The sequence below is a fragment of the Barbatula barbatula genome, assembly GCF_947034865.1.
Source record: "Barbatula barbatula genome assembly, chromosome: 7".
Taxonomy (NCBI): Eukaryota; Metazoa; Chordata; class Actinopteri; order Cypriniformes; family Nemacheilidae; genus Barbatula; species Barbatula barbatula.
The window spans coordinates 22,191,114-22,205,278 of NC_136770.1; the positions used below are offsets into that span (position 1 = coordinate 22,191,114).

The window sequence follows — 14,165 nt, forward strand, 5'->3', positions numbered from 1 at the left end:
GATCACTCAAGTAAAATATTTTAAAGGCCCCCTAATCCAAAAATGTTGTATGTACATATATTTGTGTCAGGACAGATGTGAACCACCATAGAATGATAAAAATCAACCCATTCATTTTTTGAATCCCCAAAAACCTATTGAACGAGCTGTTGGCATTCTCTCAGTAACCTGACATCACATTGGTTAAGCCCTTCCTATGACTGCTGATGGACTCTGCTGTCTCCGCCCTCATCGAGTTGTACACTGTCCGCCGTTGTTTTCACGCTGGACTACGTACATGAGCTATAAGAATGTTTTGTAAACAAACAAGGTGTTTTGACTGATCTTCATTTACTCCCGACATCTGAGCCTCTGAAGACTCTGTGGAATAGTTTAATTTCTCAACCGAATGTGCACAAGACAACGAATGCTGGATTCATAATGGGTCATGTTTTCAGTTTTTAAACTGATATGACGCGCTTATCATGTGAACCTTTACTTAGAAGAGCAATTTTGTAAATAGAAGAATTATAGAAAAAAATAGAAGAAGCTCTTTGTAAATTTACATGTATAACGTGTATGAGCATTCACTCGTAGAGGGCATGTATTCAGTTTTTAGATTGTCCCGTGTATAGTCACTTTAATACACTTAATACGTTGGATTAAATAATTACATTCTCTGTGAGTAAACACAGTGCACTGTAAGAGTGATGCTTGTATTGGTATAAGCACCAATAATAACTGTTGTAACTATGGTATTTTGGTAGAAGTCTAGTTGTCATGGAAAAGTTTTACAAGGGCAAAGTTGAAAGACTTAGGTAGCTTTTTGCATCTGTTCTGCATTTTCTGTTTTATTCATGCCTGTGTACTTTTTAAACTCAGTATTGTTGCATTACCAATAATGTTTGGCTCCTCTATGACGAATTGCTTGCGTTTTTGCCTCATTTCTAAATCGCTAAGCGTCTGCATAATGGAATCGAATCTAATTGCGCACCCCATACCTAAATCTTGAAGCTAATAAACCCTCGACCCTTCTCAGATGTTACGTAATGACCACAAAAAGCTTCAGGTCTGCAGATCTACAGTCGTATCGGGGCCAAAGTTTTAAGCCATTACAGCCCATCTAACCTTAAAAGATCTGCCCCAAGCAAGCTCTCTTTATTAATTTTCAGCGTCTGTCTGGAATAGTGCCACTCCTGCTATACACACCCTCCTCCCTTCCACTGGACTGAATCCCTGGCACCGCACGCATTAATTAATGCATATTTCATTTAGCATGCCTTTGCTCCGCAGCATATTGCCTTGCACTCTATTCATTTCCCCCGGGAAATGATGTTATACATCACTTCTCTGTCGGCCTCCCTAATCGCGCACAGAGACGGCACACACCTCTGAATTCCCGTGATGACACCGGGACCTTTGAACACCTGAGGGTCCGAGTCGAGGGACGGAGCAGGCGGAGCTGAGCAGATGGCAGAGGAAGCAACAAACACACCGCCAGAGAACACCCATCTTGATGCTACTGTATCAGTCAGCCTCTATATTTGGCATATGCTGAGTATGAAACGCATTCTAACACTACAGAGGAGGGATTGGCCGTTACTGTAAAGAACTAGTGCCAGATTGGGCAATACTGGTTGTACAATACCAACACAACTCTGGCTATTTGTCTGTAATGTCTAACCAACACAACAGAACTCTGCCTAAAATCCCTCTGTTTATAACATTTAAATTGCAGAAAGTTACTTTTCAAGGCATCAACTATTTACCACAGTTATTCTGCGCTTTTCGATATATCTACTATAGGATTTTTTCATCTAACATTCCTGTCACAAGCAGGTCTTTCTGAACAGTAAGACAAGTTGAAACTGTCCCACAGTGTTCACTTACAGGGAAACGGCAATGCTAAATCACCTGCAAAACAGAGCATGTTTAGATTTGCAGTCATGCTGGGTACACCTAGGGTGATTTCCGACAGTATCGCTGGCTGTAAAGTGTTGAAAAGTGTTTATCTTAGCTATAGCACTTACTACTTAAAGGAGTAGTTCACCGTCGAAATGAAAATTCTGTCATCATTTACACAACCCTCTTGTCACTTCAAACTTGCATGACTTTATTTTTTGTACAGAACACAAAAGATGATATTTTGAAAAATTTTGGTAAACCGTAGATTTATCAAAAACTGCATTAATTAGATATAATGGTGAGAAAATGAATCCAATGCATGTAACACCCATGTTCATCTACTTTGACCTCCTTGCGTTGGCAGGACAAGCTGTGTCATGAGTTTAATATCCAGAAAACACACATTCATAAATACGTAAATAAATAAAGTAGGTAAACTTTAATATTGCGCATATGGTTTTAGGTTTCATCAGCCTGATCTGGTGGGAATTCGAAACTATTTCATAAAGTGGCTAACTTGTAAATTATATGATTATTGCATGATGCTTGATTATTTAAAAAAGCAATAATGAACCCCCAACCCTTACCATATTATCACTGGTGCAAAAGCAGCCTGTACCTATTCAAATTAGACCATGTACTGTAGACATACGATTTTGCCACTTCATAAAATAGTTACAAATTCCTACTGAAATGTCACCTACAAATACAAATATATTCTAGGATTCAAAGTGGATAAAAACATGTCCCAAGAAAGATACCCAACAGTGAGACAACCCGGGCAGAGCTTAGCAAGGACTGAAGGTGTTTTTGGCTATAGTGGGTCACAAGGGGCATGGCCAAGCCAAACAGATGTTAGTGTTCCACTCATGTCTAATGACTGCGCTGCATGCTAACAAGCACATAGCGCCATTGCGGGGCGGGTTCGAAAGCTTTTTGTTATTTCTGCTTTTCTTGACTTTTTAAGTGGTACAATCTCTCAGCTCTTAAGATAAGGGGGTACCGTTGGAGCTTCACTAAAAAGAGAGAGAATCAAGAGCATCATACTAGTTGTTAGCAATGCTAGCTGAAATAATGAAGGTTCTGTGTGTAATGATTCAGAGAAATCCTGCTGTCGACGCCTGGTGCAGTATTTTGGGCTGTGTTTGCTCTGTGCGTGCGCATGGCAAGAATCTCTCAATGTTAGTGCCAGCATTTGTGGGCCAATGTCCCTGAACATCGGGCCACATTTATGAAATGTAAGTTGTGATAATGTGCGTAAACCCAGAGTAAACTTCAATTGATTTTCGGAATGCTTATGAACTGTCTAGGCAAAAGACAGCACGCAATGCAATGGCTTATAGAAAGCCGTTGTAAATAACATCACAGCGTTTTAGAGGTCAAGGGGAGTGAACGAATACACACCTTTGACGCTGAGCTCGGCGTAGTTGGAAACCCCAGAGCCCCCGTCGGAGCGTATGACGCAACGATAGCGACTCGTGCTCCGCTGTGATGTGTCCGTAACACTGACGGTTGCCGAGAAACGCCGATGGTTCACGACACGGGTCACCATGAGAGATGTGTCCTTGCCGTTCCATTGCTGTAAGATGGAAAAACTATAAATATCCTTTGTAACCTCTTTTCAATTTAGATGATAAGTATTAACAGATCATGGGGTTATTAAATGGTTATTAGTGTAACTAAACATAATGTATGCAATATGTACAGATGTATTCAGAGTTTCTGTACTGACTGTAAAATTTTCCCCAACATTATGAAAAGTTTCACACATTTCTCCCAAAGGATTACAGAGTCACATAAAGACAGAGATAAAGCCCTATCACTAAAGCCCTAAAAACATTCTGTGCACATTCTGTTCTTCTATCTTTATGTCTCAAAGCTGTATAACAGGATAAATAACAGGCTTAAAGTTTCTAGCCAAAGGAAAAACAAAATTTTATCTGAGACTTTGCAGACTCAGAAACAGGCTTAGAAATGGTGCTGACAAAAACAAGTTATTAACTTTTGACACATGATTTTTCACAACCTTAAAATGTTAATAATGTGCATACGATACACGACTCACCTGAAGCCAGAGTTTGTCGTGCTGTGACCATTTGCCTCCAGCAATACACTGGAAGGTGGCGTTCTGCCCCACGTTCACCTCCACATTCTGCAGCCGCAGAAAATGCGGTGTCTTGCCTGCCGTACGAAAAGAAAGCCACAGCCGTACTGTCACAAACACACTGTAACATACAAATCACTGAAACCATATGTGCATGGTCAACATCATAACATTATTTGGCATCTTAATCCACATTTGAATAGTGTATTAATGTCTTTGCATCGTGAATTAGAAAGCCACTTCTTAACCAACTTGTATAAAATGGATTTTTATACCTTGAAAACATAAAGTATGACCTTTAATATTAAGAAATATATAACAATTCTAGGGCATAATTGACTACCATAGTAGGAACATTTTAAATCGTAGCAAAAGGTGCCCCAGAACTGTTTGCTATATTTCTTTATATTTATACCAAAACCCAAAGAAAACGTAAACATATTTAGAAAGCATTTTTTTATTGATTCGTTGCTGTAATATCAGAAGTTTCAGGACATTTTATTTTCTCGTTGTAATATAACTGTTTTACTTTTTATTTATTGACGTGAGCAAAATGTTGAGAATGTACAATACATTTAAAAAACAATTTGCATAATACATGTGCATACTGTATACTTGACAAAAAGTATATTGTGTTTTGTCAGTCTCGCAGTTTCATTTTATGTCTTCTTTTGTGTTCAGCAGAACAAAAACAATACGTTTTCCTCCTATGGTGATGTCCCAGAAATTTCAGTTGCTAACATTCTTCCAAATATCTTCCTTAGTGTTCATCATGCAGAGCAAAGAAATATATACAGGTTTGGAACAACTTGATGGTGAGTATACTTTGATGTAGAGAGAAAGAGAGAGAGAGAGATCCAAGTCATTGAGGCTTTTCTGATGTGGCCTAAAACTCTATGTGCACTACTCAGCTATGCAATCTGCCCTGTGTGTGTGTGTGTGTGTGTGTGTGTGTGTGTGTGTGTGTGTGTGTGTGTGTGTGTGTGTGTGTGTGTGTGTGCGTGCGTGCGTGCCTGCGTGCGTGTGTTTGTGTGTGTAGACTCACGGCAAGGGTGGGCCAAAACATGTATCTCGTCCACAGCGATGAACCCAGGATGCCCCTGAACAGACACGGCCTCAAATATCACCTAAATGAAAGAAGATAAAGCAGTTAAATCAAGTCAGATTGGGTCTAAACTGAAAGCATATTCACGGTTACGTTTGGGATTTACTGAAAGATTCACATTAAGGGAGATTCTCTACACAACACAAAGTGTCCCCAAAATAAAAAAATTAAATAGCAAACTAAATAGCAAAAAATCAAACCAAGAGATATTCATTTATAGAAAGATTACTAAAGCAAACTTTCCACAATTAATGAATGCAGATAAATAGCAAAAGAAATGTGCACGAATATGTATTTCTTTCAACCAGTATCACCAGCTAGGTGACCAGCTGTACCAGCCGGAGAAACAAACCTGGATAACACAAAAACAGCTGAAAAACAGATCATCTTTTTCCTTGAAACGTCTCACACAAATTCACACCTCTGTACCCCTTTTCTCCGAATCACGCATATGGGGCGGCTGGCACGGTTTGCGTGGCACACTGTACATGCCATGTGGCAAAGACATGTGTGGTCTGATCGGTGATCTCTATCTCTCTGAGCATTGCCAAACAACGGTCGCCAAAACCTGTCCGCAGGAAACACTTTAGTCTCCGGCTTCCCCAAAGAGCCTAGAGATGAGTCAAGAGGCGGACTGAATCTGCAACTGCCTGAATATTCCAGGTTTTCAGTTGAAAACTGCTACTTGATAACTTCTGTTCCTTATCATCTGGTACACTTAGTACGTCTCTATTTTACAGCATTTATAAAATCTAATCCAGGCACTGCTGAGACCTTTGAACGAAAGCATACAGTGACCAGAAACTGCAAAGATCATGAAGTTCCGTAACAGAATATTACTTATGGTTGAACTATTTCTTTAACATCATCATTTTGTCTGCCAGGCTCCAGCTCAAGGGCACTGCTGAATTCATAATTCATTCAGACCATCGCGGCCGACTCAAATGATCTTTAAAACTGTCATCACACGGAGAACCGGAACCGCTTTTAAAATGTACCATCACAAGTTCAAAAAGAGAATTTATATGCTTTTTGCATATCATGAGACTTTATCCTTTGAACGCTGTCACATTGAAAGTGGCACCCTACGTTTCCAACTGTATCGCTGCAGGAAACAAGTCACTTAACCTCGAGATTCGTTTGAGCAAAATTGGCCACTTATCTGGCAAATTCGTCGCTCTAATCGACCCAGTGGGGTTTATTTCTCGGTACAGTTTATGAACCTAGAGACAAAACTTCTAGTAGATATTAGGCGATTTTTAACAGCCAATTTATTAAGTTCAACCCAGCAAGAGAAGTGAATGCATTTAAAAAGTCTAAATGGCGTCCTGTGATAATAAACACCAAGCTGAAAGAATATGAGCCATGTCTGTAATCACCGAGAAGAACATGCAAGTGAGCAAACACACCTGTCAAGAACCTGTCAGGTCATATTCTACACCAAAATCTGAAGAAAATTAAGTCTGTTTTAATGATCATCAACATGTTTTGCATTGTAAGACATGACACTTAAACACACATTGCCCCTCCCACTAATTAATTTAATGCTATTTATATATTGTATATGTAATATATTAAACTTATTGAATTTAATAATGCACTGTTTCTATGCCTATTAAATTCAATTTACTGAAATGTCAAAATAATAACATCAACTACAAAAAAATACACTGGAGCATTGTGGTTAAAAACGGGTGGAAAAATCTACATATACTACATTTTCTTTATAAAATTTTTAAATATTTATTTAAATAGATACATCTTGGAATCAAGTTTAACCACCCATTAATTTATTCACTCATTCATTTATTTATTTCGGGGCGACATGTGACTTGGACCCCAAATGCACAAATATACACACACACGTGCACAAAAGCTTTGAAACTGCCTGCTGGTCAAATAGATGCCCTCAGCAAATATTGGCCTTAGCAAATATTAGACTGCTGTTTGCAGAGAGGAGTCCAGTATTCCCAGCACAGGCTAAATATTTGTTTTTCTCATTACTTAATTCAATTACACGACTATTCTCGCAAGCATATTTCACGGCACGGATTGACCAGTGAATCTATCGACGGACAGACTCTGGGTACAAGGAGGTAATGACTTAAACTTTAAAGGGAAAAAGAGAGAGCGAGTGTGAAAGATAATAAACACAAAGGCGGATCTAAAATGAGTGGCTAAAAGCGTATTCACCAGATCCATTTGTGGGTGAGATTAGGCAACTGTGATTGCAATGATAATGGCGCCTCAATCGGTGCCATTCACCAGGAATATAAGACTGAAAATAAACTCGTTCAGTCCATTTCTCTGGTCAAGGGGCTGAAATCTGCGGTACAATTAGGTTGCAAGGCTTACTGTGGAGGTTCACTCGGCTTAAGCAACAGGTCCAGGCTGATTAATGCTAGTCTGGATTTGGCCTGGAACTGGTTTAGCTGGTGGACATTAAAACTCACGCATGTGTCTAATACACAACCTGTCTCATAAACTGTATTGAAAAGAGAACCATTAGAAAGAGAATTACAGATACTGTAGATACATGATTTTGTCACAGAAAAAAGACCCTTCGAAAAGCAAATGGAGCCACGATCGCTGGTAAAACAAACCAAACTAGAATCATAATTGCGAGCCGTGAATAAAATCTTATGACAGTCGACTAAAACTAAAACAACACAGACGCCTCCATGATAAAGACTGAATCAAAATTTGCTGACAAAATAATAGTGCTGTTCCTTTTTATGCTCCTCGTGAACTTGGACCTTGCTTCTGCTATCCACTTTACAGAGCTTTAGAAATCTCTCATTCAAATTCAGACCATTTATAGACTGTATTTGTCTTACAGGTGAGAGAAATATTCTTCTTACCTGGTAAGAGTTGGGCCAAAAGGTACTGATGGCCAGTTCGGCTTTCACCCAACCTTCAGTGACTGGAGCCGAAGCGTTCCAGATGGGGTTCCCCTGCGGACCACCGTCCACCTTTATGTAGACGTTGAGGGTTCCGGGACTCGTCCCATCCCGGCTGGACAGGGAGTAGTGGAAATCGATGCAGTGGGTGTCATTTTCTTTTAATGTGGGGAGGAGCAGGTGAGCCTTCTGACCCGATGCACGACCAGAGGCGTTCACCACCATAAAGGAACCTGACGGAGGAAATTGATCACAAATTGAATCATACTGTTGATAAAAATGTCGTCTGTCATCCTAATGTCATGTTACAACTCTTTCTTCTGGAAACAGAAGTCAATGGGGGCCAATGGTGTTTGGCTAGCATCGTTCTTCAAAATATCTTCTTTTGTGTACTGCAGATGGAAAACGTCAAGCTATTAGATTACAGAGGAAGAAGGTGTTGATCAAGTTTGTAATAGAATAAAGTTTCCAAAATAGTGTGTATTAAAAAGGATGTCATGACTAAAGTAATATTCAATAGCATGACTGCTTTTGGAAAATACTTTGATGATCTTATATACACATGTAAACGATCAAAACCATCAAATTCATGGTCTTTTCTGTCTTAGTAAGCAACGTTCCTCACAGACCAGCAGAACTGAAATCAAACCAGACTAAGACCGTTCTGCTATTTATAAAATGATCCTGTAGACAGCTTTACATCCTTTATCCTCAAGTTTTATGAGACAATATGTTATCTTACAGGCTTACAAGTGGTCTTGTACAAGTCAATACCAATAGTGACGCTGCTTTAGAAAGAATACAGTGTTTTAAAAATCATGATTTTTCTCGGAAGAGGTGACAATCATTCACTTTCTAACGGGAAAGGCAATTAGCTAACTAAAGGCTCAAAGGTGCCAATTTTCATAAATTATTGTAATTCATTTAGAGTTCTTTAAAAAAATCCCACAAAGGAATTCAATCCATTTAGGTTAGGGAGAAGGTTTTGGGTTAAAGAGAAAAAAATCTAATTTCATAACATTTATTCACCCTAATGTCAAGTGTCCACATGTATAAAACACTCTTTCTTCTATGGAACACAAAAGAAGATGTTTTGAGAAATGTCTCAGTGGTTTTGTGTCAATGGGGGCCAATGTTGTTGGTTACCAACGTTCTTCAAAATATCTTCTTATGTGTTCTGCAGAAGAAAGAAAGTCATACATGTTTGGAATAACATGAGGTTGAGTAAATGATGAAAATTTTTATTTTCTTGGTAACCTATCCCTCTAGGTCAAATTCTGTCCCAATATTTCCCGACACCTTCTCGCCTCGCTGCGCTACATCACATTGCATAATGTGCAAGTGGGACAGAGGTAGCCATCGCCATATAACCCTGTTCATCACGTGTATTATCTAAGACATGACCACAAGCCCCAGACGCATTGCATCTATCAATCAACTCAACCTTGGGCACCAGGATGAAGCCAATCAATTCGGCACACTGATCCAATCTAGCGAAGGCTCCCTAAACAGAGAGCTGCAAGTGAACTCGCCTGATTGCATTTCATATTCAACCCTCTCGGCCCACGTGCTTTTTCTCATCAGGCATTCTGGGCAGACATCTATATATTCCCTACCGTTGATGATTACCAATATATATGTTCGGGAAGAGGGAGGCCTTTAAACCAAGTGGTAATTTAGACGGAAAGCACCAGGCGAGCAATCAGGCCAGCGTCTGTGGTCAATACGAGTGTCCTCAATCACAGCGATGGCTGTTCAGTAGATTACACTGTTTTAAGCTTATCTAATGTGAAATTGAATGTAATGGCTCTATGATAAATAATTCAACGTTATTTATTCCAGGTGGGCTGTTGGATGCTAAAAACGCTCTTGACAAATCAGGCCGCACACCCATCAACACTACAACACTACAAACATGTGATTGGCACAACCTTGCTTTGGGACTTGCCAGAATGGAAATTGCAGAATTGGAAAATAACGTTTACATGTATTAAAGAAAGGAAATGCTGATGTTGCCGCACCTCGCATGGGAAAAATGATTAAACTCAGTGATATGACCTGATTTCAATTACTTCCCGCCGTCCCAATGCGTCTGAGGCGCTCGCCGTTTATTTCATTTATTAATGTGGTCTAAAGAGACAAGGTGAATAAACGTATTATTAAAAATCGTTTACTCCTAAAAAGCAATGTTTTGCGAGATTCTAGGATGTAAACCCTGCTGTGTGATTCCTCGAGGGTAAGCATTTCGGTAAAGAAAACAATTTGGATGATAATTGGTTTTCCTAAACTGTGGGCGCTGATAAATACAGATCAATACAGAAAACGACTTCTCTCATTTCTTCCCCGGAATGAAAACTGTTTCAGGAGTAAAATAGTGCACTTCAATGATCTCTTCTAGAATCGATATCAATATGAGAGTCTTTCGCAGCTATCGGGCCCAGAGAACTTTCTCAACATATGCAATACATCAACTGATAACCAGCACACAAAGACAGGCCGACAATGATGAGATCGTTCATGTTTTTCTACAACAATCCGTAAAATGTCTTCATGGGGCCACTTACACCCTTCTGCATTGACGCAAGGAGACTTTACGTGAATTCAGTTTATTCCTAATCACCCTCAATTTCAATATTTATCAGTTAAAGCGTCCAAGTGCCTTAGAATGACGCGCTATTCACATCAATCTTAGAGGCGCCTGGCCTGCGCAGCAATTTTGGGTCATTCCGTCTGAGGGGATTCTTCACGAAATACTCGCTGGCGAAAGTCATTATTCCCTCTGAGTATTACCACGGGGAGCTCTTTGCACTAAATGTCACATTCTCGCCATCATAATATGATCCCCCACATGACAAATAGCGAAAACTCTTCTAGTTGTCACTTTAATATGCAATTATGGCAGGTCGCTTTACTTTGGGCCCTGTGCTGCTCGGTCTGATAAAGTCACGGCATTCTTCATTTTTGCTTGGCAGTTTTATTCCGGTAACAATAAAGCGTCATTTAGATTAGATTAGATTCAGATTCAACTTTATTGTCATTACACATATACAAGTACAGTGTAACGAGCAAGTGCAGGATTTACAGTTAGATTAAATACAGAATACAATATTGATAAAATATTATACAGTTATGAAAATATTTTACAGTAGGTATGTTCTATGAAAATATGACAGTAGGTATGTACTATGAACAATATATACAGATGACTATATACTATGAACATTAACCCTATGAACATTAATGTACAGGTGGATATGAGCAGATAATAATTTAGACTAAACAATAGTGCAAGTGATTTAAGTGTGCATAGATTATTGACATTATTTACCATTAAGCCAACCAAGGTCGCTAATCTGCTACATACTGTTATATATTTGTCTACTTACATTATAATTATGATATCATTTTAAAATGTATTCTGTAAGGTGGCAGTGCTTTCAAAAATGTATGGATTTTATTTATGAACACAATTGCACATAGTTTTTCAGGCAGCTTTGCAGGTAGGTTTCTTTAACCCTTAAATCTTTCACCAGTACAGTACGTGCTGGCCATTAAAAAAACAAAACCTTGTCATTTCAGCCACTAATCAGATGCAATGGTCATGCATCATCTGCGATAGTTGAGTTTGGAGCAGCTGCGAATGAAAGATGACGCATCTCTGAAGCACTTCCCCAACAACAAATACAGATGGGCCTTCCCTTCAAAAGCACATACATACTCTTCGTGAAATCCCATGAGCAGCGCAGATCTTTCCCATGACCCATTTCACACATTTAAGCATGTTAAATCCCACCTCAACCACTGTGTGTGTTGGGCGAAGGTGAATTTGTGAAAGCGAGTGTAAATGGAATGAATGTTTTCATGAAGAATCCATTCCGCAGAAAAAACACAGAGGGAGGCAGTTGGATACTTCAGTCAGGCCCCATATGTTTGCTGTCCTGGATGTGTAATGGACCTTCATGATGTGGTGCTATCCAAGTTCCCCAAGCATGCCCTGATTATTACTTCTCACACATCCACGCGCCCATCTTGCATCTCAACCCGAGCAGAAACCTCCTCGCCTCGCTTGTCGCGCCAAATGATACGTGATTGGCACACAGTCGGCGCGACCCACCAGCTGCGTGCCGCGATTCGTCTTGGCCCTTTAAAATCACCGCAATATTTCCCGTGCCCTTTTCCCACGAGATCCTACGGCTGTTTTCTGGCAGACTGCGGACCGTGTCACGAGCCCCGAAGACTGTAATAATCTGATAAGTGGAAAATCAATAATTGAAGTGTCATTATCAGATGGAAGGCGTCATGGTAGAGCGGCTTAATGCAAATCAGTGAATCACATCCAATAGAAACAACTTCATCTTTGGATAAGGATTTCATCTCTTCCTTTATGCTTCATTAGCCTTCCGCCTGCTGATTAGCTGTAGAGGAACTGATGCTAATGCAGGGGCTTCTCAAAATCAAGAGTATTTGCATATTTAAATACAGAGCCCACCAATGGCCTTTTACATTGAGGCCTTTTACGTTCAACAAGATGCAACTAATAAATATTACACTAAGAGGATTTATTTCAGATCGCTCAAAAAGGTTTGGAAGGGACACAGTAGAGTATTGATGTTATTGTAAGGTGTATGACCCCATACAAACGAAAAACTACAGATCTCTATTACTTCTCATAGACATCGATGAAATTAAAAGGACAGCAAATTGAAACGTTTGCTCGTGTTTCAGATACTTCTCTTGACAAAAGTCACAGAAATCTCACAATCTCACCTTTCATCAGCTTCTCTATTGTTTCATCAGTCAAAAACCTCAAAAATATTTTTGTTTCATCTCGCCAAAGACCTTTAAAGTGCCTTAAAAATGTATTTTGTTCTACTTTGTTATGTAATCCAATTAAGTGTCCAAATACTTTTGGGTTCGCTCTACTTGCAAGAAATCATAAAAAAAGCCGGTCTCATTTCTATGTTACCAATTTTGGCATTCTTTTGATCAATGCTTTTTCAAACTTGCCGTCTGAATGACGCCTATTTGAAATTGTAAATTCTACATTTCATCCTGGCGTATAAAAGAAAAAGCACTCCGCTTCTCATTTGTTCATTCTGGAACAAAGGATGGCCTTTTATCATTTCTTAGTAAAGTCTCCCTCTGTGGCCAAGTAGCTGAATTAGGCTCCGGATGTTTCGAATTGAATGTAGTCTGTCCGTTTATTATTAGCATGTGAAAGGGATGAAATCATCCAACGGCGGCCAAATTGCAGGGGGGAGATGGTATCCAGCCTAACAAGGAAGAGGTCTGAAGAAATACAATGAGGACAGAAATAAATAGAGATACAAGACGCCAATCATTTCCAGAAATACAGTCTAAACAGAGCAGCGGCGCATTGTCTGAGAAAGCTTCATATTAGCTTCATATTGTCTGAGTAAAAGTAGACGCAATAATAAATCAACTGACACATTGGAGATAGATTTTTAAAAGTAGACCCAGAAAGGAAAATCTATTCAATTCAGCTAGGTTAACCGATTGGGATCGAATTAAGAGTTGGTATATAGAGCCAAATTACAGTCACCTATTGACGCCCTGAATCCAGGTTCATGACAGAAACATGTGGTGAAGAGGAGGGTCACGACAGTGGCGACGTGCAATGAGGCGAATTTGAAGATTATTGCACCTTGTCATACTGCCATGAATCCAGAGACACTTTTTTGTATTTCCCCCGCCTTGGAATGCCTGTCCTGCATGTCGTGGACCGAACAACACGAAGAAGCCATGGGGCGTATTTTTTTATTCTATCGACATGGTATAAAAACAAATACAATGTTGCCAAGCAACAAAACATGTATATACGTATACTGTATATATATATATATATACAGCTGTGGAATAAAGAGTATTTCTGCCAAATATCAAATACAAATATTGTTTCTATTTGCATTTATTTGCAGAAAATGAAAACTGGAGAAACAGATGCTCCGTATTTTTTCAGACCACAAACACTGCAAAGAAAACAAGTTCATATTCACTTCTAAGCAACACAACAGTAATATATGTATTTAGGAAAAGTTCCAAACATTTTTTTTGTGATAACATTGATTTCATCCCAGATTTCATGTGTCTTGTCATGCTGTCAGTCTTTCATATTGCTGTTGGATGTCTTTATGTTACTCCTGAGGTTTAC

General features: G+C 39.3%; 1 protein-coding gene across 1 annotated transcript in view; it reads right to left on the reverse strand.

Moving 5' to 3' along the window:
• ptprt (protein tyrosine phosphatase receptor type T) overlaps positions 1-14,165 on the reverse strand; it is a gene marked incomplete at its 5' end in the record, with an annotated part of 182,892 nt that overhangs the window by 118,056 nt on the left and 50,671 nt on the right. Inside the window, 4 exons of the mRNA XM_079459741.1 lie at positions 3,289-3,463; positions 3,950-4,065; positions 5,034-5,115; positions 7,955-8,226. Coding sequence (XP_079315867.1) covers positions 3,289-3,463; positions 3,950-4,065; positions 5,034-5,115; positions 7,955-8,226 — 645 coding nt within the window. The remainder of the gene's footprint in view (positions 1-3,288; positions 3,464-3,949; positions 4,066-5,033; positions 5,116-7,954; positions 8,227-14,165) is intronic.